At 42.4% G+C, this 26,729-nt stretch overlaps 3 protein-coding genes across 4 annotated transcripts; 1 reads left to right on the plus strand and 2 right to left on the minus strand.

Annotated features, from left to right (window-relative positions):
* The first annotated feature begins 277 nt into the window (after window positions 1–277).
* Window positions 278–3,282, plus strand: LOC120059950. Its single transcript, XM_039009024.1, has 2 exons — window positions 278–349; window positions 2,309–3,282. The coding sequence occupies exon 2, from the start codon at window positions 2,318–2,320 to the stop codon at window positions 2,936–2,938; it is 621 nt and encodes a 206-aa protein (XP_038864952.1). The 5' UTR covers window positions 278–349; window positions 2,309–2,317; the 3' UTR covers window positions 2,939–3,282.
* A 1,139-nt stretch (window positions 3,283–4,421) lies between these two features.
* Window positions 4,422–8,335, minus strand: LOC120060076 (putative uncharacterized protein C6orf183). The gene is made up of 10 exons (XM_039009140.1): window positions 8,196–8,335; window positions 7,838–8,021; window positions 7,566–7,679; window positions 7,160–7,354; window positions 6,361–6,505; window positions 6,082–6,233; window positions 5,745–5,897; window positions 5,264–5,365; window positions 4,903–5,081; window positions 4,422–4,608 (listed from the first exon to the last, which is right to left on the minus strand). Exons 1-10 carry the CDS (start codon window positions 8,333–8,335, stop codon window positions 4,422–4,424), a joined length of 1,551 nt encoding a protein of 516 aa, XP_038865068.1.
* A 1,610-nt stretch (window positions 8,336–9,945) lies between these two features.
* On the minus strand, window positions 9,946–26,170 carry LOC120060507 (forkhead box protein O3-like). 2 transcript variants are annotated; one of them, XM_039009869.1, is made up of 4 exons: window positions 25,686–26,170; window positions 25,172–25,292; window positions 24,421–25,034; window positions 9,946–13,485 (listed from the first exon to the last, which is right to left on the minus strand). In XM_039009869.1, the coding sequence occupies exons 3-4, from the start codon at window positions 24,994–24,996 to the stop codon at window positions 12,124–12,126; spliced, it is 1,938 nt and encodes a 645-aa protein (XP_038865797.1). In that variant the 5' UTR covers window positions 24,997–25,034; window positions 25,172–25,292; window positions 25,686–26,170; the 3' UTR covers window positions 9,946–12,123. The 2 variants fall into 2 exon arrangements, with proteins under 2 accessions (XP_038865797.1, XP_038865798.1); XM_039009870.1 differs by having other exon boundaries at window positions 24,421–25,288.
* Between the last annotated feature and the right edge of the window lie 559 nt (window positions 26,171–26,729).

The following is a 26,729-nucleotide window of genomic DNA, read 5'->3' on the forward strand; positions in this document are numbered from 1 at the left end:
ACAAAACAACATCGACCACCGTAAATGTCAGGTAATATCTGGTCCCCACTGTTCATGTAATCTTATTCATTATGATTATGAGGATTAAAACGGGTCCTAGATCAGAGAAACTTTTTGAATATGTGGCAGAAAGAAGGGAACTTTGTGCAATCGAACTCAGTCCAGCACAGGACTGGGTCACTTTCAGTTTCATTTCCTGTACACTGAGGTCTTCATGGTTAGTCCTGCCTCCTTATCACACAAGACCCTCATAAACACTGTGAGATGGATAAAATTGCTGTCATACAGGTCTCAAACGTGAGGAGAGGAAGGAGAACAGCACCACAACACCAGCAAACCGTAAATTACTGTAAATATAACATATTTTATGTGTTTGTTTGTGTGATCTTGTTTGTCTATATCAGGTGTGTATACTTACTTAAGAGCCACTGAACAGTGTGTTTTTCTGTTGCTCATTAGAAAAACAAGATTTCAGTCTTAGAGGTGTGTTTCCTGACCGATTCTGCGTTTGGTTAATGATGTTTGTCCCTAATGAGACACGGAAGCCTAATCCATGTCTCATACATATGCAAACAAAGTCGGAACTGCGGTGCAGGTCTGTCTCACTGTCTATGTTATTGGATAGAGGGCAATCGCTGCAGCTGTTCACCCCATGTTAGTCGGCAAATGGACATCGTCAAATCGAAACCCAACCTTCATTTACCCGTTGTGACGCACAGATGTTCCAAACTCCGTTCTTAGACGAGGCTGACTTTATGACCCAAATGATCCTATTTACACTTTGTAGTACATTTTGACACTAGGATAACTGTTTGAGACTCAAATCGATGCCACATTCTACGGGATTTGTTGCTTTTTAAAGGCAGTATCTAAAAGGTTGAACACTGTGATGATACAATGCTAGTATTAGTTAAGAACAGCTGGCATGTTGTAAGGGTTATGTGTCCATGCCCACTAAACATATTTGTCATACCCATTCACACCCTTTTTCTACCATAAAAGCATTGTAAGAGATTGCCCTCTATTTATTACACAACATGGTTGAATATTTTCTTTAAAGACCCAGGGCAGTTGTTTTTTTAATCTCAATATCAAATCATTTCTGGGTAACAATTATAAGTTTCCATTAAAATGGCCGAAAATAAACAAAAATGTTTTTTTTTGCAAAAACTATTTCTCAAGCAAGAATTTTGCTGGGACTGTCTGGCAGTTGTCTGAGTGAGGGACTTAAGAGGAGGGGACTCATGGGATGGATATTTAACCTGAAAACTAACTGTTATTGACAGAGAGTTAGAACTCTCTTTGCTATTGGTGTATTAACAATCTAAAACTCCACCCATGCAAAACCTGCTGATTAGAAGGTTCTGGCTAAATTGTACTTCCAACAAGCCACTATTCAGAAATAACACTGAACACATTTTCTTCACACGTTTATAGAGTTAGTTTCATCAATATTATACAAAACACAGGTAAAGCAGAATGTTGACTGCACTGGGCCTATAAAGTTCCATGGTATACACTATTCATCTCGAGCGGCTAGATGTTCTTTACCATTCGGCCATCAGATTTGCCACCAATGCTCCTTATAGGACACATCACTGCACTCTATACACCTCCGTAAACTGGTCATCTCTGTAAACTGGTCATCTCTGTATACCCATCGCAAGACCCACTGGTTGATGCTTATTTATAAAACCTTCTTAGGCCTCACTCCCCCGTATCTGAGACATCTACTGCAGCCCTCATCCTCCACATACAACACCCGTTCTGTCAGTCACATTCTGTTAAAGGTCCGTCCCCAAAGCACACACATCCCTGAGTCGCTCCTCTTTTCAGTTCGCTGCAGCTAGCAACTGGAATGAGCTAGCTGCACTCTTACTGACAGCTGTAGCTGTGTTGCGTGATGCCTTGTTCTCTCTACCTTCCCTTTGTGCTGTTGTCTGTGCCCAATAATGTTTGTACCCTCTTTTGTGCTGCTACCATGTTGCCGTTATGTTGTGTTGCTACCATGCCGTGTTGTCATGTGTTGCTGCCTTGCTATGTTGTTGTCTTTATTGTAGTGTTGTGTTGTCTCTCTTGTTGTGATATGTGTTTTGTCCTATATTTATAGTGTATTTATTTTGTTGTTTTAATCCCAGGCCCCCGTCCCCGCAGGAGGCCTTTTGCCTTTTGGTAGGCCGTCATTCTAAATAAGAATTTGTTCTCAAAAGACTTGCCTGGTTAATAAAGGTTAAATTAAAAATTAAAAAATATTATGGGATTTTATTGCACACAATCACACCTACTAAAGTTCTCTCTCTCTCTCAAGGGCACCACCATGGTTCGAGCTACGTTGAACACTATGGCAGATCTAAGACGTTCTGGGTTTGGTCGTCACTTGCCCAGGCATGGACTCAAGCTCCTGTTCTGGTTCGCAAAGAATTACATCGACTTTGATATCATGGGTGAAATGGTTGCAAGATACAACCCCAACGAGGGGGGCTTTGATTTCCATCCCTTCCAGAACAGACCAGAGTGGGACTGCAGCAATGTGACCACAACTATATCTGCAATTTCCTGCAATTCCCCGCTCCAAGATAACGTCCACCCATACTATATAGTGGGCAACCTGAATCTGGAAGAATCCAATTGCCTTCCTCAGTATGTCAGAAAAGACTTTACTGGTGACCAAGACGACAGTAACATGGACCGCCTCATCATCAGTCTGCGTCCAGACGGGACTGTGGATAAGGTTTATGTGACCCAGCATGACGATGACGGTCTGAGTTTTGACCCTGACAACACCTACCGCGTCACCAGGGGTCTGCTCAGGGACATCCGTGACCTAAAGCTGCGTAAGTTCCTGAAACAGGCAGGTTATAGCAACCGCCAGCCAATCATATACATGAATGATTATGAGGACATTCTGAGTTATTTTGAAGACTTCTTGATACTGTAGTGTAGTACAGAGCTCTGTAACCATGATTCCACTATTGATCTGATTCTGAAGTGAAAGGACAGGACAGGAAAACAGCAGTATAGTTTTGCTTAGCCTTTTGCAATGTGTATTATATAGGTCAACTGATTGTATTTTCATTGTATGCTGTTGTAACCCCCTCCTGTCTTATTCATTGTTTTGTCATTTAGCTTTTTCGTGATGAAATCGATTTTTGAATAAAAAATTATCTATTTAGCATTACTATGCTATTGGTAATACAAAAAATATAAATATTTTCTATACAACATTATTGTATGTGTGTGTGTCTTGTGTGTGTCTAGCTCATGCAAATCCTATGTTATGAACAGTGCCTCTTGACTCTACCATAATACCTTTCTGTAAAAAAAAATCGGTGTAGTAAAAATTACGTTTTTCCTGTGTTTTGTATAATTTTGTACAACAGCTGATTAAACTAACACTGTAAAAAAAAATATGCAAATGTGATCAGTGTTATTTTCTGATAAATGCTATTTGAAAATACGATCGACACAGGACCTGGTTTTGCATGGGTGGAGATTCGGCGTGCCTCGTGAAATCCTCAGGCAGTATAAGTTAATAGACCAATAACAAATAGAGTTCCAAACCAGAAGAGGAACAACTTTGTGGAATGAAACAGCCCAGGGTCAGATTAGCCTGGTCCTCAGACCAGGCTGCAAGGGTTACCAGAACTACTTGGCTGTAACTCACACTCTCGGGCCCGTATTCACAAAGCGTCTCAGAGTGGAGTGTAAACACACGAAAAACGCCATTCTGATCCTTTATTATTTAATGCAAGTGGTTACACTGCTTTTGAGGAAAAATGTGTTGATAGTTCAGGGAGCATTATTTTAGTCACCTCTAATGATGAGCGTTTACTCACTTATTTTCTTCACCCCTACAAATCACTAATGTCATTAATGTCTCAGGTTGTACTGTAGCTGTGATGCCTTACCTTGTAGTCAACAGGAGTGTTGTGGCTGTAGAGGTGAGAGCCCAGACCTCCGACTGTCCCACTGCACCCTCTGGCCGCATTCATCCAGCTTGACTCCTCAGTGGTGCTGACCAAACCTCCTCCTCCTCCTCCTGCTGCTCTTCCTCCTCCTGCTCCTCCTTCTCCCGCTCCTCCTCCTCCACATGCTCCTCCTCCCTCCACGCGCATCCCAGCTGTGTCAAAAGTCAGGGTTCTCTCTATGGACCTCAGGTAGTTTAGAATGCCTAGGGAGATGCGCTATAAGGGAGAGAGGACGGGTAAGACAGCTCAGGCTCCAGATGGAATGGCAGGGTAAATAATATGTACCAGTAGATAATGGATAGCAGTTCAGCATCCCAACAGAGACTCACCGGGGAAGAGAGGACAGCTCAGGGTTCAGTGGGAGCGACAGGAGTATTAGAGAGCAGTCCCTAACAGTCTACCCTGAACTCCCTTGTGGTCTTGTGTGGCGCTAGCTACGCCAAGGTCATCGTTTCAATTCCAGCAGCAATCACGCAAGTCTCTTTGGATGAAGCTCACCTGCAGTTCCCTGATCTTGAGGTGTCGAAGGTAGAGGAGTGACAGGTAGGCTCCCCTGGCTGTGACGGTGTCTGAGGTACCCTCTTCCCCCTCCTGGCCCTCATCCAAACCCAGCAGCTGCATGCTGCTCCGGTAGCTATAGCTGGGACGAATGAGAGAGAAGGGACGCCAAATAAGCAAAAGGCATTCCGTTTTAATCCAATTGAGGTCCACATTCAAGTGATCCTATTCTGTCCTTCTTAATAATGTACCTTTCATTTATTTTCTTGACTGAAGTGGTTCTGCTCTTTGTGTTGCTTTTATCCTGTCCTCCACATCCACTGGATTCCTAACAGGAAAAAAATGCTAATTGTGGTTATAATGAACCCAGACACAATCCATTTTACATGATGAAAAAGCATGTTGCCTTTGTAGCACACATAATCACATCTCTGACTAGGTAATACATGCCTGATAAAGATTGGCAGCGCTGTAAATGCTGGTCCAGATCTGCAAGGTGTTGTGTCTGTTGGTGTGTGATGATGTCAGCGATGATGAGGGCTGGATGGCCTGAGGGTCACATACCTGGGAAGCATGCTCCCTCAGGGCCTCAGTCACTACGACAGGATCTGACAGCTGGGGAGGGAGAGAGTGAGGGAGAGAGAGAGCGAGAGAGAGGTGTCACTGTGAGTATGCAAAATAACACATGATTGAATGTAATCGTTGTTAGCCCATACTTCGATACACGATACAAGCTATAGAGATGAACGTTAATAGGTCATTTATAAAATCCCTCCTTTAGGTGTCAGACCGTTTACCTGGAGGAACCTGCGTTGAGTCCTCAGCAACTCATCATAAGACTGGAGCTCCTTCAGCTTGGTGACAAGTTTCTGTTGCCAGGGATCCCGTTTGGGCTTCACCTGTTTTGTTAGTGTTTAGTCAGAAAAGAAACATTAGGGATTGAATTTAAGGATTTGGGGCACTGGTCAGCCGGGCTAGTAGGCCGCAATTCTTTTTTAGCCTAGGTCCAAAATCTGTGCCATGCCATATTTGGAAATACAACATTTTACTAGTTTGCCACATTTTCTTCTAGCCCAGTCTGAAAAGTACTAGCCTCTGGATAAAGGGCTAGCTTAATTCCCCTCCCTTATATATCAACGTTCCTGACACCTTTTCTTCAATCATCTCTGAACTAACTTGTTAGCACTTCAAGTGTTATCAAACCAAGTACTATGCAGGACAAGGATTGACAGGAGAGAGATCACGACAGAGACTGGGACAATCCCTCTCTCTCCAGACCTGAATGTATGGTATCCAGTTAGCGTTCTTCCTCAGAGCCATGGTGCTCCTCTTCCTCCCCCACTGTCCCTCTACAGCCTCTGTCCCATCATACTGGAGGAAGGTCTTCATCACCTCCTGCTGTCTGAAGATCACCCTGAACTCCTTTGAGATCTGACCAACAAACAAAGGACCAGATTCAGAGTTGAGATAAATGCGAACAGCTCAGACGTTCGCATAACTTATTCATTGACGTCAATGAGAAACGTACACGAAATTGAGGTTTGGTGTGCGGATCTACACCAAGAGAGTGCACTACGAACCAAGTAACTTGAAATGTATGTTTCAAAGGTACTACCATGCTGAAGAGCTCCATCTCCTCTGCAGTGTTCCTGATGTTTTGGGTGTCGTAGGGCAAACGGAAGTAGGAGACCAGGCTTTGTAGTTCTGGGAGGAACTCCTCCAGTTTCACAGTGTGCATGGGAACTTGGTTAGCCAGTCTAAACATCCCTACGGAAAGGAACGATCACGAGCATGAATGAATCTCTTTTGTAGCCACATGTAGAGTTATATCTAGTTCAAGTAAGACATTTAAATGTAGAGGTTCAATAAGGTAGCAGTCAATGTTAGTGTTTACCCTCAAGCCCAGGAAAGACTTGGTCTTTATCTTCTGAAGATGTGTGGACAGATTCAATCAGCACTGGGGAACTTGATGGGGACTTCCTTAATAACTCAGAATAATCTTTATCCCTCTTCTCAGAGGCTGGGATGTAGTGGATCACCTGTAACCCATCATATAGTGTGAGGTAACAAACTGTCCTATTTCTAAATAAATCTGTTACACGGTATTCATCCACCCATCCCAAAAGTCAACCAAGCTTTGGGGTGCATCTCAGTAGTCTAAAGTGACTTCCTCTCCTTGTCTCTTTTTCTTTATCTGCTCTAATCTAAACTAGCCTTTGATTTCAGCTACATGGCGATGAAGGAGAGGAGACGAGTAGAGGAAGACACTTTAGACCATTGAGATGCAGCCATAGGATGCACCCTGAATAGTACCTTCTTCCCTATATGGGGCACTACTTTTGACCAGAGTCCTATGAGCCCTGGTCAAATGTAGTGCACTATATAGGGAAAAAGTTTCGATTTGGGACATACTCATAGGGCAACGTAGTGAAAAAGCAATGTGTTAAGTGAAAATTGTACCATAAACCTCATTGTAATCTGGCAACGAGATTTAATTTGAAACTTTTTTTCAACAATGTGCATTTCAACAAAGAGGCAACTATTTATATATTGCTTAATCTCCTCCGTATAATGCACATTGTTAAAATTATTTCACAGTGCCAGATTACAATGAGGTTTACGGTCAATTTTGCACTAAACAAGTTACTGTTGCGCTACAAAAACATCGCCCATAGTCTCTCTGATGGCCTTACTGTCAGGAAGTGGTGGATGGTCTTGGAGGCATGCAGGTGACAAACCAGCCAGGTGAGGTAGATGGTCACATCTTCCTGGGTGACAGCGTTGATGGGGTTGCCCCGCCCTGTCAGGACCTTCTCCCTGGAAACAGCCAGTCTCCTGGCCCGCTGGACAGCATCCTCATACTCACTGACCAGGTTTGATACCTGGGCCTAGTGGAACAGTATGGTGAAAGAACACACCTGACCTGGGTTCAAATAGTATTTGTTTTCTTTCAAATAATTTAGTGCTTGATTTAGCTTTCCTGCTGGAACACCACAGAGATCAACTGTTCATGTAAAAAGGATTTATTGATTGATCGATTATCCTCTATTACTCATAATAAACTAAGGTGATTTATTAAATATCAAAGTGCCAGGTTACCTTGTAGAATGGATACAGCTGCTCAATGATGTGGGAGTGACGACAGAACCGTCTCCATCTCAGCATCAGCAGGTACTTGATCTGAGCCAACTGGTAGCATCGGTCTGCATAAAACTACCATAAATACACTGAGTGTACAAAACAAAACACCTTCCCAATTTTGAGTTGCACCCCCTTTTGCCCTCACAACACCTTCAATTTGCAGGGCAGCCGTGGGGCCCTAAGCGTCACCAATGTGATCCCAATGACATTATAATCAGCACAGTTGATACCTGGTGCAGGAGAAGAGGCAGACTCTCAGGTGTGTACTCCAGGCTTAGGCAGCTTTGCAGCTCTCTCTGTAGCACATTAGACAGAGGCACCACTGGCAGTGCTTCTGCCACCTGAAGACCTCTCCTCAGGACCTGCTCTCTCTCCATACGAAAGTACGATACATCTTTAGGAACTGGAACTGAGCTATAGTACGATGAAAAAAATATATAGAATGCAGTAGAAAACAATAAAATACAAAATAACATTTACAAAAAAGACAGCCAGTATCAAACAGACAAAATCACAATCACTGGCATTTTAACTAGGCAACTTTATTTTGCTCACAGACCTCCCTCATATCCATGTGTCCATCTATACCTGTAAGACTTGGAGGGTGTTTCCAGGGGAGATCCATTCTCCTCTATTTCAGTTCTGAGAGCCGACAGCTGGACAGACAACTCTGCTTCCATCTGCTCCACCTTGGCAGTGGAGGAGACTTTGTACCCCACCTTGGACATGATGGGATGTCCTGGATACTATATAAGTAACAAACCCCAAAAGGTCATTTATGTACCACAGCAAAATCAAGCGGCATAACTCTATTGGTGGTGTTATCCAATCAAAACATCTCTGAGGAGAAATATTGCTGTTTGGGGGGGGGGTTATATAAAAAAAATTAGTAGTAGTTAGATTTCTCAATAGGTCTTCCAAAACAGAAAATGCCTTAATAACTGAATCATTGGCTCCTGAAAACAACTCCAAACTGGTTCCCAAGCGTGTTGTCCAGAGTCACCATGGAGACTATGGGGCCATAAAAGTCTAAACAGACCTATACATACTTTTGAACTCTAGAGGGCACCAGAACTTCAATAACGCCCCTTGATCCAACAGGATTGCTGACCTATGCAAATCTGAATTTTCTGACAGACAAGGACCATATGCCAAAATGTGTGTTTCAAATGTATCAATTTGTGGTAATATTTGTCTGTGCTGTTTCTTTCATTGGTGAATACACTTCTCTTTGAATAATTTCAAGGGAGATAAATACACTATGCTCTTGTAAAATATTTTCAGTGATAATATTTTTAGCCGATTTTTGTTTTCCAAAAAGAATAAAGACAATCACATCACTCAATGAAATGACAATGATAAACTTCTGTTTTAAATTTCCAAAGCAATGATCAGCAATTTAGATAAGTCAGGTGTACCTTGCAGCAATACAGTGCAATGATCTCTTGGTGGTAGATATTTACCCTACTGTACATTTCAAATACTTCATTATTCTATTATCAGCTCCCCTAGCTGGATTTAAATAGCTCAACATGCTCACTTCTCTTGGATACAGGAAAGCCGATTGGCTCCAACAGAGGATGGGCACATCCAATAAAAAATTGTCACAAGGTGCACTTCTACCAATAAATACTCAAGGACAAGGGAGTTTCATAATTCCTTTGTCACCAGCAGAAGGAGGAGAGGTTGTGATAGCCTGGACTGAACTGCATGGTGACTGTGATTGTGGATGGAGGATTAACAAGAAAGCAATATCCTGGTGCCCCCTTGAAATCAAATAATGTTTTGGGGGAGGCAGGTAGCCTAGTGGTTAGAGTGTTGGGCCAATAACTGAAAGGTTGCTGGATCAAATCCCTGAGCTGACAAGGTACACATCTGTAAAAACCCACTGTTCCCCAGTAGGCTGTCATTGTAAATAAGAATTTGTTCTTAACTGACTTGCCTGGTTAAATAAAAAAACATGGCCTTGTTATTGAATTTATGAATCAAGTGTGCATCCACACACCATACTATTCCTATCCCAAAAAGGCAGTACTCAGTTTTATTTTTAACCATCTGGTAGCTATCAATCCCCCATTTTAAGATGGCATGTTTCCCTAGCAACCATTTTCTATAGCATGATGTCTGAGGACAAAGGACATATAGGAAATCGAACAATGTTCTTAGAAGAAGGCTCCCTTTTGTCTTCAAACATTTTGCTATATAAATTCAATCCATTTTTGCTAGGTTACGCTTGCAGTAGCAGTGGAGTATTTGAGTATTAAAAAAAAAAAATACATGTTGAGATTGATAGAAATATTCAATACAATAAAAGACCGAGACACATTTTCAAGACGATTATAGTGCTTCACAAAGCTTTTATTTACATGCACCATTTCTTAGACCTACGTTACATCATCCAAAGTGAAAATACATAAGGGAATGCCAACAAACATCAAGTAGAGTGACGTAATTTAGGACCAGCAAGGTTAATAAGATCATAGGTAGGCAGTGAGTGATCTACAGTACGAGAAATAATACTGCAATATTACTTGAATGATGATACTAAACAAACAAAAAATTCAGCAAAAAACCAGCCAGTCAAATGGTTAATATCTAATCATCGTGAAACAAATCCAAAATATGTTGTATCAGGAGTCTAAATCCATCTACATTTATTACATAGAACTCCTATGTTGGTAGCGTTAAGAGTTACAAAGATGTCAAGAAAATAAGGAGTCATTAAAACTCCTAACATTTTCAACACAATAGCATAGGACACCCGTAAAGCTTGTACAATGTATGTTGACTCGAAATTTTGGTAATAATCTCTTCACTTAATCCTATTCCATGTGAGAAATCGGCTCAAAATATTTACATTATATTATTTTTGGGGCAATAATTTAAAACAGAATGTTAAAAGAGTTTATTGCTTCTGATTCTGTATGGAATGGGCTTTTCAATAACCTGATATTTCAGGCTTTGCCTAAATGTCAATATTTAGCATGAGTAAATGTTAATCCAATGTAAAAAAAAAAAATAGGAGTTTTGTAAACTGTAATTCCTTCGGGTGTTCAAAATAAGTAAAAATACAAAGTAGATCCATTCTCATTGGATGAGATTGTAAACTTAAACCTTATGTTGACCCTTTTTTGTTCTTACAAAGTATATTGGAAAACCATGAGTTAAATCCATTGTTAAATTATTGTGACAGTTGTTTTGCCTTTAGAATTGTACTTTATCCCTTATTTCTACTAAAGCGCGGCCTGTACAAAGTACATTTTCAATGTTTTATTTCTTGAATGTGGAAAAGATTTGGCAATATTCAAGAAGATATTGTACTGTAATTGTTCCCTATTTAACAGCTATCTAAATGGTATGCTACCATGCAACTGCCAGTCCTTTTTTACAACGCTTTTCCTTAAAGGTTCTGCATGGTCAATCCAACATCTGCAATGGCCGTACAGCGTTTAGAGCGACGCGGCCTCCCCAGAAGTCAGAGCATTCACACTTCTTGCGCTTCGCAGAGCTGTTGGAAGTTGTCAGGGAAGTTAATATGTGTTTATAAAGCACCTTCCGCCCCCACGTACCGTCGACCAATCATGTCAATGCAGAGCTATACGGAGCCCTCCGTATTATTACAACATTTGGGCAATGCGGTGCGGAGCTCGATTTGGCCTCTGCAAGCCTCCAGAGGCTCCGCTATCGCGTCAAAACCTCCATACGGAGCATCGGGATCGCATTTCCAGAGCAATCAAGAATTGCTATAAGGACTAACAATCAAGCAACACCTGGGCCTGTATTCATAAAGCTTCTTAGAGTTGGACTGCTGATCTAAAAGGCTAAACTGATCCTGTATCAGTACTCATACTCAGAAATGCTTTATTGAATACAGGCCATGTTATAGTGCAGAGTGACATTGCAACTTTACAAGCAGAGAATTCGCTCAGGAGTATTGAATACCAAAATCACTGAAGAAAATTAACCAAACATCACATACATACAGTACAATTAACACCATGTGGATAACCTTGCATTTGATGACGTTAAACATTTATAAACTAAACGTTCTATGATACAGGTGCATGGAATGGTTCTTTGATGCCAGGCGTTTCAAAAATACACAATTGCTCTTTTTCCTTATTTCTTTCGTCCTCTTTTCTGCTGAGAACATACCGGTAAAAAGCATCAAAAGCTGAATCAAGTATATACAAAATAATGGTAACATTCTCTGGAGCTTGTTAGATGTAAACAGGCAGTCAACCACACTGGACTGACGGCTGGTTTGGCAAAAATATTGTGTTGGTTAATGTATGGTTAAGAAATATGACATGGGAAGCAGGGTAAAAAAAACAAAATAACATTTCATTATCAGTGTTTACTAATCACCACATAAGGATAAATCCCTGAGACTTAAAATAAGTGTCTATTTCACATTTTAACTTCACATTTACTAAAATCCCACTGATAATACTGATCGTTACCGTCTCAACTCCCAACAGAGACTAAACAGAGCTCCACAGTCCCAGGCCTGTACTCACAAATCATCAATGCAGTCAGCATCCATCAGCTCATTACGTATGATAGTGTCCATGTCACAGTCCAGGCTGCTGTTGAACACGTCCAAATCCAGATCGTCAGGGATGGGAAAGTGGTCCGGAGCGATCAACTGAAATGGGTTTTCAGAGGTGCTGTTGTTGGTACCAGAGCCACCAAGCTGCATAGAAGAGTTTCTACTGGGAGACGGTAGGTGCTGGAGAAGCTGCTTGGCCTGCTGGTCCAAGTCATTGCTTGAGCACAACACTTCATTGTTAGGTGTAGACAAGCCAGCCTGAGCCCGCCAACCAGGCATTAAGGAAGTCTGGGAATTCAGACCCGCAGCACCGTCCCAGTTTGATGACATCATAGGGTCTTTGCGGAGCAGCATGGCATTCCGCCGGGAATTCTGGGACAAAGTGACAGAGGCGCTGGCTTGTGACATCAGTGGGTCAGAGTGCGTGAGCATGATGTCGCTGACATGGCTGCCATGTGTCTCCAGGCTCAGCAGGTCCTGCAGGGTGTGGTGGTGGTTGAAACGAGAGGACAGGCAGGAGAAGGAAGCTTGGTGGTTCTCCTGGATGGTCTGCATGGGGGACTGGCGTAGGGAGGTCACTGAGGAGGACGGGGGGCTGAGCTGGAAGATGGAGATGGGAGGCCCGTAGCTGCCGGAGGATGGGATGCCCAGACTACTACTACCTCCTGAACAGCTGAAGGTTAACACTGAGCTCCCCATCTGATTGGGTCCTCCGCTCTCCACCTCCTGCCCCAGGGGCTGCTTGGACGCCGTCAGGCTGATGTTGTCCAGAAGGTCGCCCATCAGGTCGTCAGGGAGCCCGTCATTGAGGTTCATAGTGAGGGCCAGGTCGGCCAGACCTAGGGGGCCGGTGGAGGGAGACAAACTGCTGGGACTGGAGTAGAGCATGGGGGAGAGGGGAGAGATGGAGTCGTCATCCAGCGCCTCGTCCAGCTCTGGGTTGGCCAGGATGGGGGAAAGGCGCCCGCTGATTGTGCTGGCGTTGGAGTTGGTGCGAGACCTGAAGTCCGTCCAGGCATCCAGTTCGTCGCTGCTGCGAGACGTGGGACTTCCTGTCCACTTGGACAAGCTAGAGGATAAGGATAAACTCTCGGAGCTGCCATCTTGGACGGCCTGTAGGCCTAGAGATGCTTTCTTCTTGGCTGCGCGGCCTCGAGCACCTTTGATCAGCTTGTTGCTGTTGTCCATGGATACGGCCCGTCGTCGTGGAGCTTTGCCGCCTTTCCCGCCCTCAGGGTTGACCATCCACCAGGAACTCTTCCCCGTTCCTTCATTCTGCACCCGCATGAAACGACTGTGGAGAGACAGGTTGTGTCGGATGGAGTTCTGGAGATAGAGGAAACGGTTAGTTTTGTGTGACACTTTAACAGGAGGTTAATACAATATTGTTACCTGTTAATTAGTGTTACTACACAGGTATAAGAGCAACAATACATAAAACATGTTTTCGATGGAGAAAGAGCCCAATGCATGTGAATTTTGCAGTATTGATTTAATCCCTGATGCAAATTTGTGGATCGTCTTTGATGTTAAAGATTCGTAGTGGTAAAATTGCTCAAAAAAAAATTTTTTTATATGGAGACTTAACCCCTGTAAAAAAAAATTTTAAAAAGCCTGTGCTCAATCATACATACACACTGGACATGAAGCTGAGAAGCAAAGTAAAGGGAGAAAACAATAATATACACACACGGGATATTACACTGCAGTTATGCAATGTGTGGGTCTCATTCTGGGAGATACAGTATTCCAATGCAGCTGTGACCTATTTTCTGTCTGCTTCTGTAAAAGGTCTAACAGATTTCCCTGGAGATATTCTCAACCATGTAGCTTCTAAATTAAAAGGGCTGGAGTCTGTCTGTGCATTCAGGTTACACTAACAGGGAGTCCTGCCACAGAGCGAAGCAAAGGAGAGCAGGGGAGAGGAGAAAACGCAGTAAGTCATTTCTGGGTCTGCAGCACCAGGGCTTGGAGAGGGGTGGGTTAATGAGAGATGTATGGATATGTGTCAGTGTTCAAGGGTAGTCCTAAGTGCCTCTACCATTTTGCCTAGCAAAATCTGATATGCACACGTCTGCCTACTATGCAAAGCTGGACATTTGTGATGCGAGATAGATCACTGACCAAACCGGCCTATTCTTTCCTATGGGTCAGTGGGCTGTTCTGTCTATATCTAAATATGGGTCAATGTTTTGGTCTGTCGACATCAAACTTCCCGAAAACCCCTCGGTCACTGACTCGCTCCAAGCCAATTACAAGATTAAACTAAGCAGTGACACACTTTTATCATCCAGTCAGGAGTGAAACATGCTTCTCTTTTCCTGAACTGTTAATGCACGACTCATCAGTCGTTCTTTTACTTAGCCTGGCAAGGTTGATAAGACTTTGCAACATGCCAACCTCTGTGGGTATGACTGTGGTTAGCTGTAAAGCTGGGAATTGGCAGGGACCCCATGATACGATATCACTATACTTACACTACCGGTCAAAAGTCTTAGAACACCTACTCATTCAAGGGTTTTTCTTTATTTTGACTATTTTCTACATTGTATAGTGTAGGCATCAAAACTATGAAATAACACATATTTCATAGTGTTTATGTTATTCTACAATGTAGAAAATAGTACAAATAAAGAAAAACCCTTGAATGAGTAGGTGTTCTAAAACGTTTGACCGGTAGTGTAGGTGCTGACATGATATGTATTGCGATTCTCACGATTCTATATGTACTGCGATTCAATACTGCCATTTTATATACAGTTGAAGTCGGGAAGGTCACATTCACTTAGGTCGGAGTCATTAAAACTCATTTTTCAACCACTCCATACATTTCTTGTTAACAAACTATAGCTTTGTGCATGACACAAGTCATTTTTCCAACAATTGATTACATACAGATTATTTCACTGTATCCCAATTCCAGTGGGTCCGAAGTTTACATACACTAAGTTGACTGTGCCTTTAAACAGCTTGGAAAATTCCAGAAAATGAAGTCATGGCTTTAGAAGATTCTGATAGGCTAATTGACATCATTTGAGTTAATTGGAGGTGTATCTGTGGATGCATTTCAAGGCCTACCTTCAAACTCAGTGCCTCTTTGCTTGACATCATGGGAAAATCAAAAGAAATCAGCTAAGACCTCAGAAAAACAATTGTAGACCTCCACAAGTCTGGTTCATCCTTGGGAGCAAATGATCCTTGGGACAAAGATCGAACTTTTTGGAGAAATGTTCTCTGGTCTGATGAAACAAAAATAGAACTGTTTGGCCATAATGACCATAGTTATGTTGAGGAAAAAGGGGGAGGCTTGCAAGCCGAAGAACACCATCCCAACCGTGAAGCACGGTGGCAGCATCATGTTGTGGGGGTGCTTTGCTGCAGGAGGGAGTGGTGCACTTCACAAAATAGATGGCATCATGGGGCAAGAAAATTATGTGGATATATTGAAGCAACATCAGTCATAAAGTTAAAGCTTGGTCGCAAATGGGTCTTCCAAATGGACAATGACCCCAAGCATACTTCCAAAGTTGTGGCAAAATGGCTTAAGGACAAAAAAGTCAAGATATTGGAGTGGCCATCACAAAGCCCTGACCTCAATCCCATAGAAAATTTATGGGCAGAACTGAAAAAGCGTGTGCGAGCAAGGAGGCCTACAAACCTGACTCAGTTACACCATCTCTCTCAGGAGGAATGGGGCAAAACTCACCCAACTTATTGTGGGAAGCTTGTGGAAGGCTACCCGAAACTTTTGACCCAAGTTAAACAATTTAAAGGCAATGCTACCAAATACTAATTGAGTGTATGTAAACTTCTGACCCACTGGGAATGTGATGAAAGAAATAAAAGCTGAAATAAATCACTCTACTATTATTCTGACATTTCACATTCTTAAAATCAAAGTGGTGATCCTAACTGACCTAAGACAGGGAATTTTTACTAGGATTAAATGTCAGGAATTGTGAAAAACTGAGTTTAAATGTATTTGGCTATGGTGTATGTAAACTTCCGACTTCAACTGTACAACACTGCCAAAGATATTGCACACCATGTCTGCTGCAGAGGGACAAGAGAGAGCCATGAGAAAACGAGTTGTGATCAGACATAGAAATTAAAAAAGTGCTGGAAACGTGCTGGCTCACCATTTTAAAAAGAAGATGGAGAACAAGCTAGAGAACGAGAAATTCCGGAGTTTTGGCACAGGTACAGCTGACTAGCGCTAGCTAGAGTTAACTACTTATTATTATCATCATCAATTATTTTTGATACTTGGAGTCAAGATATCGCAATACTCTGCTGTATCAATTTAGCTGATTAGGTTACACAAACCTACCTCATTCAGATCTAAATCTATACATTGTTGTATTATTTGTATTTTCCCATGTATAATTGCAAGTAGAATGTGATCTCTATATTTTTAGAAAAATATATATATTTTTAAACCTTTATTTAACTAGGCAAGTCAATTAATAAGAACAAATTCTTATTTACACTGACAGCCTACCCTGGCCCAAACCCGGACGACATTGGACTAATTGTGCGCCGGACTCCCAATCATGGCCAGTTGTGATAGAGCCTGGAATCGAACCAGGGTCTGTAGTGACGCCTCTAGCACTGAGATGCAGTGGGAGCCCAATATGCAGTGCTTTCTGTAAAAAGACAGAACTAGAAGCACCCACTGCGGCGCTCCCTTCCCCCACTCTGTCATACAACAGCAGCAGCCGGTAGCAGCCTTTGACCAAAGCCTCCTTGTGAAGACAGAGAGACAAACCGACACAGACACCAGAATTCTTCCAGTCTACACAAAGCAACGCCAGATCCAGAGTAAACCTCTTCCCCCTCTATTTCTCACACCGCTCACATCATCCCCGTCTCTCCCTCAGACACCCTCTATTTCTCCCTCGCTATCAATCTCTCTCGGTCCCATCTCTCACTCCCTCTTACTGCTACACATTGACCTACATAGTTTCCAGTCAGCTGATTCTGATTCTTGTGCTCGGGCCACCAGCCAAAAAAAAAAAAAAATGGAGGTATGGAGCACAGCAGCCAATGGCAAGACTCCCATTGATTGTAAACTAACCATAGTAGGTAGACCCATAACACTGTACCAGGACAATAGCTACAGCAAAGGGTGCATTGCCTAGCAACCTGGCATAATGCATCCATTCCGTAAAAAATAAGACTTACAAACAAAATGTTTCAGAACAAATGTGCACTAAATAGGTAAGTTATGTATGAAACAAGTTGGGTTGACTGCAGGGCTAAATAGAAGTATATTCAAGGTTGAACAGAAGCACTAATGTATGGCATAAAACATAGTGTTATTATCAAAGTGGGAGCCGAATTACCTACTGTATAGATTAACAACGTCAACGATTAGCCCCAAACCACTCTTCATAAAGGACATAATGCACCGACCTTGCACCAGCTCAGCCGATACAGATAGACAGTCTAAATCTTATTTCTTAATGCCACACTGTCTAATAGCTGAGATGAACTACTGACCATAGAACTATAGGCTAAATCCCTCCCTAATATGCAGACTAAACCTCTTCCTGTGTGTACAGGGTATCAGTACACTACTGTACCAGATATATAGTGTCAATAGAAGAATAGAACTAACCTATTGAAACTAAGACCTAAATGGTGATCTCTAAAGCCGTCAGCATGCTTCAGTTCGGCTGGAGGCAAGCCGAATCGTCGTTTGAAAAACTAGAAAAAAAGCGTCAATAGTACTGTTTGTCCATTTTGAGACGCCGTAGCCAGCATACACTTCCTCAAAATAATTAGAATGAATCCAACTCAATAAATCTGTAATTTTGACATTTTTGCCAAGATCATAACCACACAATTTTACATAAGATGTTTGGTGCAGTATTTCTCAATTAAAAAAATCTCTCTCGTTGAATCACAAAGACTTTATTGAAGAATCCCTACTGTTGACCAATCACCGACGAAGGGTCGTAGAATTCGGCAACCGACTTTGGCTTGCCTCAAGAAAAAAATTCGGTGTGCCCTAACAGTCAAAAAAAAAACCTTACCGATGTCCTAAACGAACTAAAATGTCACAAAATGACGTCATAACATATACACAAACTCTTCTGAACTGTTTCGGCTGGGAAGCATGCGGACGCCTTAACAGTGTGAGCCACCCACAAGTAATCATGAGTGGTTTGTTGCGTGACTATTTCCATGACTAGCTAGGTTCCCATCCAATTGGCGACAGACTTTCATGTGAATATTCAGAAATCTGCATAAAGAAAGTATGCTCATTTTCCCACCAGTGGTGGGTTTCCACCAAACTTACTTGTTGTGGCTATATATCAGTGCGTGATGACATAGTACATTGTGTGCACTTTCTCGCTTAAGTTTTCAGGTACCGAATAAAAATGTAAAGTTCAATGTGTTTTTAATCGCATTTTAAACTCTACCGATAGCTGTCAAAAACTGTTGCGTTAAATAGAAAATGTGCCTTCTCTGGTATTGGCACACCTGCACTAACAGCTCACAGGTACAGCGCGGGTAGGCTGTGCGGGTAGGCTAATGATTCAACCATATACGCATCAGCAACCACAGCTAATGAAGTCACTGAAACCCTTAAAGAGTTGCAGTCTGTTTTGGAATGGGTGGCCAGTAATAAACTGGCCCTGAACATCTCTAAAACTAAGAGCATTGTATTTGGTACAAATCATTCCTTAAGTTCTAGACCTCAGCTGAATCTGGTAATGAATCGTGTGGCTGTCGAACAAGTTCAGGAGACTAAATTACTTGGCATTACCTTAGATTGTAAACTGTCATGGTCAAAACATATAGATTCAATGGTTGTAAAGATGGGGAGAGGTCTGGCCGTAATAAAGAGATGCTCTGCTTTTTTTGACAACACACTCCAAAAAGCAAGTCCTGCAGGCTCTAGTTTTGTCTAATCTTGATTATTGTCCAGTCGTGTGGTCCAGTGCTGCAAGGAAAGACCTAGTTAAGCTGCAGCTGGCCCAGAACAGAGCGGCACGTCTTGTTCTTCATTGTAATCAGAGGGCTGATATAAATACTATGCATGCCAGTCTCTCTTGGCTAAGAGTTGAGGAGAGACTGACTACATCACTTCTTTTTATATGAAACATTAATGTGAATAAAATTCCAAATTGTTTGCATAGTCAACTTACACACAGCTCTGACACACACACTTATCCCACCAGACATGCCACCAGGGGTCTTTTCACAATCCACAAATCCAGAACAAATTCAAGAAAGCGTAGTATTATATAGAGCCCTTATTGCATGGAACTTCCTTCCATCTCATATTGCTCAAATAAACAGCAAACCTGTTTTTTTTGTTTTTTTTTAAACACCTCACGGCACAACGCCTTTCCACTATTTGACCTCGATAGTTTGTGTGTATGCATTGATATGTAGGCTACATGTGCCTTTTTAAAAAATGTATGTAGTTCTGTCCTTGTCTATTGATGTTCTGTATTATGTTTCATGGTTTGTGTGGACCCCAGGAAGAGTAGCTGCTGCTTTGGCAACAGCTAATGGGGATCCTAATAAAATACCAAATATCTACATGGAGATATTATGGATAACAATATTTTTATTTGTCAAACAACGATCATCAGGGCCGTGTCCGAATACCATACTTAAAACTGCATGCTATTTACTCATTGGCGCATACTATTTAGCGCGTACCGTTTAGTAAAGAGTATGCAGTATTCCACGGCCACAACGCAGTAGCGGCTCCTGATTGGCTTAGGTGGGGAAGGGCCGAGTGCGAATTCAACAGACATATATCGCATTAACCAGCCTAAACTCTGAATAGAATAGGTTAGTTATAGGCCTACTCATAACATTTGACCTACACCGTAGACCATATAGCCCATCTATCCCATTTAAAAAGTGCTGAAGTCAAACAGATCATTTAGTTCCATTTCGACATATTTAGTGAAACCAAAGTGCTGTAACATTTATATGAAATCAAATAGCCTAGTACACACACCAAAACTATTCTAAATGTTCAAATCAAAAGGCTAGTTCACAGAAATTCAGAACCGCTGGACAGCAACAAAATAAACTAACGCACTAATTATTGGGAACGAGATCAAAATGACTGCTAAGGCTTGATCCATAAACGAAATAGGTAGACTAGCCAACAAAACTAAAACAATCCACATGTTCAACTCAAAAGCAGCCATTTCCCGAGTCCCCGGTGCCGACAGATTCAGAAATCAAAAGATGTTTTAGTATTTCGTTTTAAAGCTCTGACGAATACCATGGGAACAAAGAACACTTCAGTGAGAAACTAGTAATCCACTTTGGGATTTAATTTTTTTTTTTTTTTTAAGAATGTTTCCAAAGATGCAATACTTGTGATCATTTTAAGGAGAACAAAAACTACTTAGCCTACATTTGAAAACTACCAAAGAAGCTTTGGGCATCTTCCCAATTTTGTAGCCTAGTTTTGTTGTTTGCTACTTGAAGAGAACTTGCAGCTCACCTCTTCCAATGCACGGTGGAAAAGTGTGCATCGAATTCTACTAGATGACAAGCCGGAATGAGTATAACACCCTGGGATTTTAACCATACTTGATTTTCGAAATGTCACATACTATTAAAACATTCTATATTTGCATACTGAGAATGCATCATTGCGTTGTTTCCCGCTATTAGTTGATTTTGGTAGCACATCCCCATATCTAATTGATCAGCTGTTGTCAAAGCTGAAACGAGTATGACGTCCAGGCATTAAAAGTATACTTGATTCTCAAAATGTCGTATACTATTAAGCTTTATTTTTTCGCATATTCAAACAGCCTACTATTGAGGACGCAAGTATGGGTATTCGGACACGGCCCGTGTCACCAGAATAAGACCCTCGTTATTGATTTATTGTTATAACTATGATCATTATCATAGTAATGATCCTAGTGGCGTTGCGGTCTAAGGCACTGCATCTCAGTGCTAGAGGCATCACTACAGACCCTGGTTCGATTCCAGGCTGTATCATAACCGGTCGTGACTGGGAGTCCCATAGGGCGCCGCACAATTGGCCCAGCATCTTCCGGGTTAGGGTTTGGCTGTCATTGTAAATTCAAATTTGACTGACTTGCCTAGTTAAATAAATGTTAAATAAAAATAAAACACCAACATTTTAATTATTCCATTTCTGTAGACCCACCAACCTCTATCCAACAGTTGCACAGGATTACAAACCTAGACTATTTCTATTTCCAGACCTCTTTTTTCCATTTAAATCCAGCAAAGCTGAAGCTTTCATTAGACTCGATTCCATGACGGATGGATTGGTTTTCCAGGCCAAACTAATCCCCAGAATCAAACGGAGGCAAGAGACAACAGACCAGACAGAGAGAGCCCTTTGCGGACCAAAATTATAGGCTTAAAGGGATATTTCAGGATTTTAGCAATGAAGATCTACCTACCTCCCAAGACTCAGATGAACTAATGGATACCATTTTTATGTCTCTGCATCCAGTATGAAGGAAGTTAGGGATAGTTTTGCGAGCCAATGCTAACTTGCTTAGCGCAGAGACGGGTAGTCTTCGGCTACAGCTAGCATGCCACCAGTCTTTGTGCGAAACTACCTCTAAACTTCCTTCACGTTTGCTTCATAGCCAAAATCCGGAACTATCCCTTTAACCACCAGGTTATAAGGGCACTAGAAGAGAGGCCTCTGATGAGAGGGACTACCTGAACTAATGAATACTCCCCAGGAAAAACAATACTCATAAAATGGGAAAAGGTGGATGAAGAAGTATCTCCACTCGGGAGAAATGAAAGGAAAATAACTACCTTCATTGGCTGTTGAGGCCAGGTAGTGGGGTCTTTTGTTTTCCCTACATACTTTAAAAATATATATATATATATATTTTAAATTTTTACCCCCTTTTCTCCCCAATTTTCGTGGTATCCAATCGCTAGTAATTACTATCTTGTCTCATCGCTACAACTCCCGTACGGGCTCGGGAGAGACGAAGGTCGAAAGCCATGCGTCCTCCGAAGCACAACCCAACCAAGCCGCACTGCTTCTTAACACAGCGCGCCTCCAACCCGGAAGCCAGCTGCACCAATGTGTCGGAGGAAACACCGTGCACCTGGCCCCCTTGGTTAGCGCGCACTGCGCCCGGACCGCCACAGGAGTCGCTGGAGCGCGATGAGACGAGGATATCCCTACCGGCCAAACCCTCCCTAACCCGGACGACGCTAGGCCAATTGTGCGTCGCCCCACGGACCTCCCGGTCGCGGCCGGCTGCGACAGAGCCTGGGCGCAAACCCAGAGACTCTGGTGGCGCAGCTAGCGCTGCGATGCAGTGCCCTAGACCACTGCGCCACCCGGGAGGCCCCTTTTTCCCTACATACTGTAGTGACCAGACCCTACGGGACCCTAGTAAAAACAAATGCACTATAAAAGGAAAGAGGATGCCATTTGGGAAACAAATGTGTTTAACTGCGCCTTTGTTCCGATTATGTCACTGAAAACTGCTCTGATGAATAAACTCAGATCAAAAGGACACCAACCTAAACTTCCACTAATATTACAATTGGTCACCCTAAATGTGTTTTAATTTCATTAAAATGTTTAATTTTCAACTGCTGACAAATATTTCTTTACAAGAAAAGTGTTTGTTGTAATTTGTTACATTGAGCCGAGATCCCCTGCAGGCCAGAGGGCCTCTTCTACATGCAAATACTCTGATAAGACTGTCAGTCAGAGGAACTCTCCACTCAGTGTTACAGTACGAGTAGCGTAAAGTGAAACTGAACAATTCGGGTTGGACCCAGGCTGACAGTATATAGCCTAAGTCTCCTAAACCAGAGCCATAGTGTAGGCCTATATGGTTCTGTCCTAAACTCCAGACAGCATCTGATTGTCCAGCTTTCTCTGAATGGTCTTCATCAAGAGGGCTGAATGACAGTGTAGGTATGCATCTGCTTCTATTACAGCACTGTCATAGGCCGGGTGACAAGAGTGGTGTTGGCTACACTCAGGAGGGGCCTCATGCAATAGTGATATCTGCATGGGGCATCCCTTGTTTCTATCAGGCAGCCACACACTTTCCAATCCCAGCTGGTTATCATTTTTTTTGTATGCATTGTAATTCCAGAAAATGTCCATAATATATCTGCCGCTGATAGTGGAATGATATGGTTTTACAGTATTACTTACCCGCCACTGTTCGCTCAATTTCAGTTTCTGTGAGAAACCCTACACTATGCAGTGCTTGTTATCATTGTACCATCTAAATCGCTGTGAAATATCTTTTCAATAACAAAAATATATCGTTTTTATAGTTGTTTGAAAATTAGTTGGTTTCAGTTTTGGTCCAAACTGTAAAAACGATATTTGTTACTGAAAATATATATTTCATAGCGATTTAGATGGTACAATGATAACAAGCACTATTAGTGCTTGTTATCTCAGATAAACTGAATTTGAGCAAACAGTGTAGAATCTTTGCAACAAGGAAATGACAGCGATTTCCACTAGATAACACAGCCACAAAGTCAGAACAGCTTTTCTCAGTATGACAACAGATGCCAATCCAGCGGGAGAACTCAATAGGCGAAAATCACAGCCAATCCCAACACTGGTGGGTAAGTAACACTATGAAACACTATCATTCCACTATTAGCGTCAGATATATTATGGACATTTTCTGAAATACATTTTCATGTGTAGCACCTATAAGAACACTATCACCCCAGGCCATATAACCCCAGGAATTACAGGAAATTAGCTTTAAAACGGCACATTGTTCGCTCTGCCCCATGGCAAAATGTGTAGAATTGCAGCAAACTTGCTTTAAAAACTAAAACATTTTCTCTACGTCCCGTGTAGAATTGCAGGAAATATACTCTAAAAACGATATAGTTATTTCTTTTATCTCCGCTGTCAAGGGGGGGCACTACTCGCAACAAATTTCACGTGGGGCCCCCAATAGAATAGGGCCGGCTCTGACTACGTGTGGGTATGGATGTGGGTAAGCAGACCCGCAAGCCACACAAAACATACTGTGGTCCTGGTATGTGTGTGATTGAATACCCCGAGTGTCCCCTCACGACAATATGTACAGTATGTAGCCTACCTAAAACAGATTAACTCCAAGTGAAAGCATTGTATATCTTTATCAACTCAGATGCCACCTGCAGATGACAGTGCACACTAAGGACACATGGGCTCACTCACACAGCCTTTGTTACAGTGTTATTACTGAAAGCATCATCCCATATCAGTGATGTCACCCTGCTGCTCACCTTCCAGCCTGCAGAGCTGTTGCTGTCTCCTTTGTCCTTGAAGTAAGGGACAGACCTCACCATCCACTCATAGATCTGGGATAATGTCAGCCTCTGGTCCGGGGAGCTCTCTATGGCCTGGGTGATGAGGTCCGCATAGGAGTAGTTCCCCCAGGCATTCCTCCTAGCTGAAGACTTCCTAGGTTGGGAGGCCAGGCCATTGAGAGCTGAGACAGCATGCGTCTGTGTGGACAAGGAGGACCCATCGACGTCATTCCCCTCTTTGGAAGTGGGATTTAGTACTTCTTCCTTAGTGGTGGTGGTGAAGCATGGGTGTTTAGAAGAGTTCTTTGTGTTCTGATGTATGGCTATGCCACCATTCACATTATTGGCAGTATAAGAGCTAGAGCTGCTGGGTGCTGTGACATCATCATCCTCTTCCTCGGGGATGCTGTCATCGTTTGATTCGGGCTTCCCTGCATTGGACTCTGGTCGAGGCAGAGGCCAGGTGCAAGACCTTGGTCGTTTCTGGGGCTCAAAGTCTGGATCGATGTCAATATCCTGAGAGAGTGGTTCATTGTGTGATACTCCAGCCATATTCCTCTCCTTGGTTTCTTGCTTGTATTCGGTATACACTGATCAACAAAGTTGCATTCCATTAATAATAGGCTATTATTCGTTTGGTTATCATGCATAATATTAGCAATCAATCACCAGACTCATTTAAAGCATGCATAATGAGTCAAATGTGTCCACGGTCCACATTCCACACCTCCAGATGATTGAACTCCACGTGCGTCCCGTCGACTGTCTTTTCTCTGATGATCGCAGCAACTTGATCGTGCGATTCAAAAGACCATTGTTTCATGTGAATTTATTACTGCAGCGTCTGTCTGTAAACAAATTGATTTATTATACATACGACATTTTAAGTGATCCAACAGAATTCCATCACCTATCTTGGGAATGGCGTGTAGCGCACCCTCTAGATTCTAGAATAACGTTAGCTAGCTACTGTATACAATCAACAGCGTTCCGTGTTTGTTTACTATTTCCAATATGCGGGTTACATTAAAAAAGAAAAATTCCTCGCTAGCGATAAGAATCCACACCTTCACATTCCAAATGGAGCTGCCATCTTGACCATTTCCTTCCCAAATCCTTTATTAACCGTGTAGCTATGAGCACCGCCGAGAGCTTTCATTCCCTGCCTCCAGTGAGCTACTGGTTTACCATCGAGAAATTATTTTCAGCATTTGTAACAAATGAAGAGTTCAGCTACTTACACAATGTTGCATGTCGAATTAATAAAACATTCGCTCTGCTTGTGATTCTGCTCCCTCTCCTCATCCCGAGCAGCGGTGCACACCACAAGCACAACCTCCAAGGCCATCTCCAGCTGGCTACTAGTACTGTATAGTCCCAGATGAAAGAAAAGACCTGCCCCCTGGATTGCACTGAAGGAATCGGCGTTAAAGTGACACGCTCACTGTATTGCATCACATTGACAGGTTGGAACGTTTCAAGTAAAGGCAACATACCAAGACATTTAATACAATAATTCTGCATAATTACAAAAGGTACTTACTTGGTATTTCAAATAATAATTATAATACTATTATGATCATGGAGGGCAAAATGACACATGGTACTACAGAGTAAAGATACACTGTATATAGAAAAGTATGTGGACACCCCTTCAAATTAGTGGATTCGGCTATTTCAGCCACACCCGTTGCTGACAGGTGTATAAAATCGGGCACACAGCCATGCAATCTCCATAGACAAACATTGGCAGTAGAATGGTCTTACTGAAGAGCACAGTGACTTTCAACGTAGCACATAGAATGCCACCTTTCCAACAAGTCAGTTTTTCACATTTCTGCCCTGTTAGAGCTGCCCCGGTCAACTATAAGTGCTGTTTGTATTTATTTAGGATCCCCATACTCTTCCTGGAGTCATACGCAATTTTAAATATTACATGACATTTCATAACACTTTACACAATACATTAGGTGTTCCCTCGGGCCACTACTCTACGATCAAATATCTACAATACCTGTTATTGTGAAGTGGAAACGTCTAGGAGCAACAACGGCTGAGCCGCGAAGTGGTAGGCCATAAAAGCCATTAGAACGGGACTGCCGGGTGCTGAAGTGAATCTGTCCTCTGTTGCAACACTCTACCGAGTTCTAAACTGCCTCTGGACGCAACGTCAGCACAATAACTCTTAGTCAGGAGCTTGCTGATATGGGCCGTACACAAGCCTAAGATCATCGTCGGCTGGAGTGGCTTAAAACTCGCCGCCAGTGGAAACGCGTTTTCTGTGA

Source organism: Salvelinus namaycush, chromosome 15 (genome assembly GCF_016432855.1).
Source record: "Salvelinus namaycush isolate Seneca chromosome 15, SaNama_1.0, whole genome shotgun sequence".
NCBI lineage: Eukaryota > Metazoa > Chordata > Actinopteri > Salmoniformes > Salmonidae > Salvelinus > Salvelinus namaycush.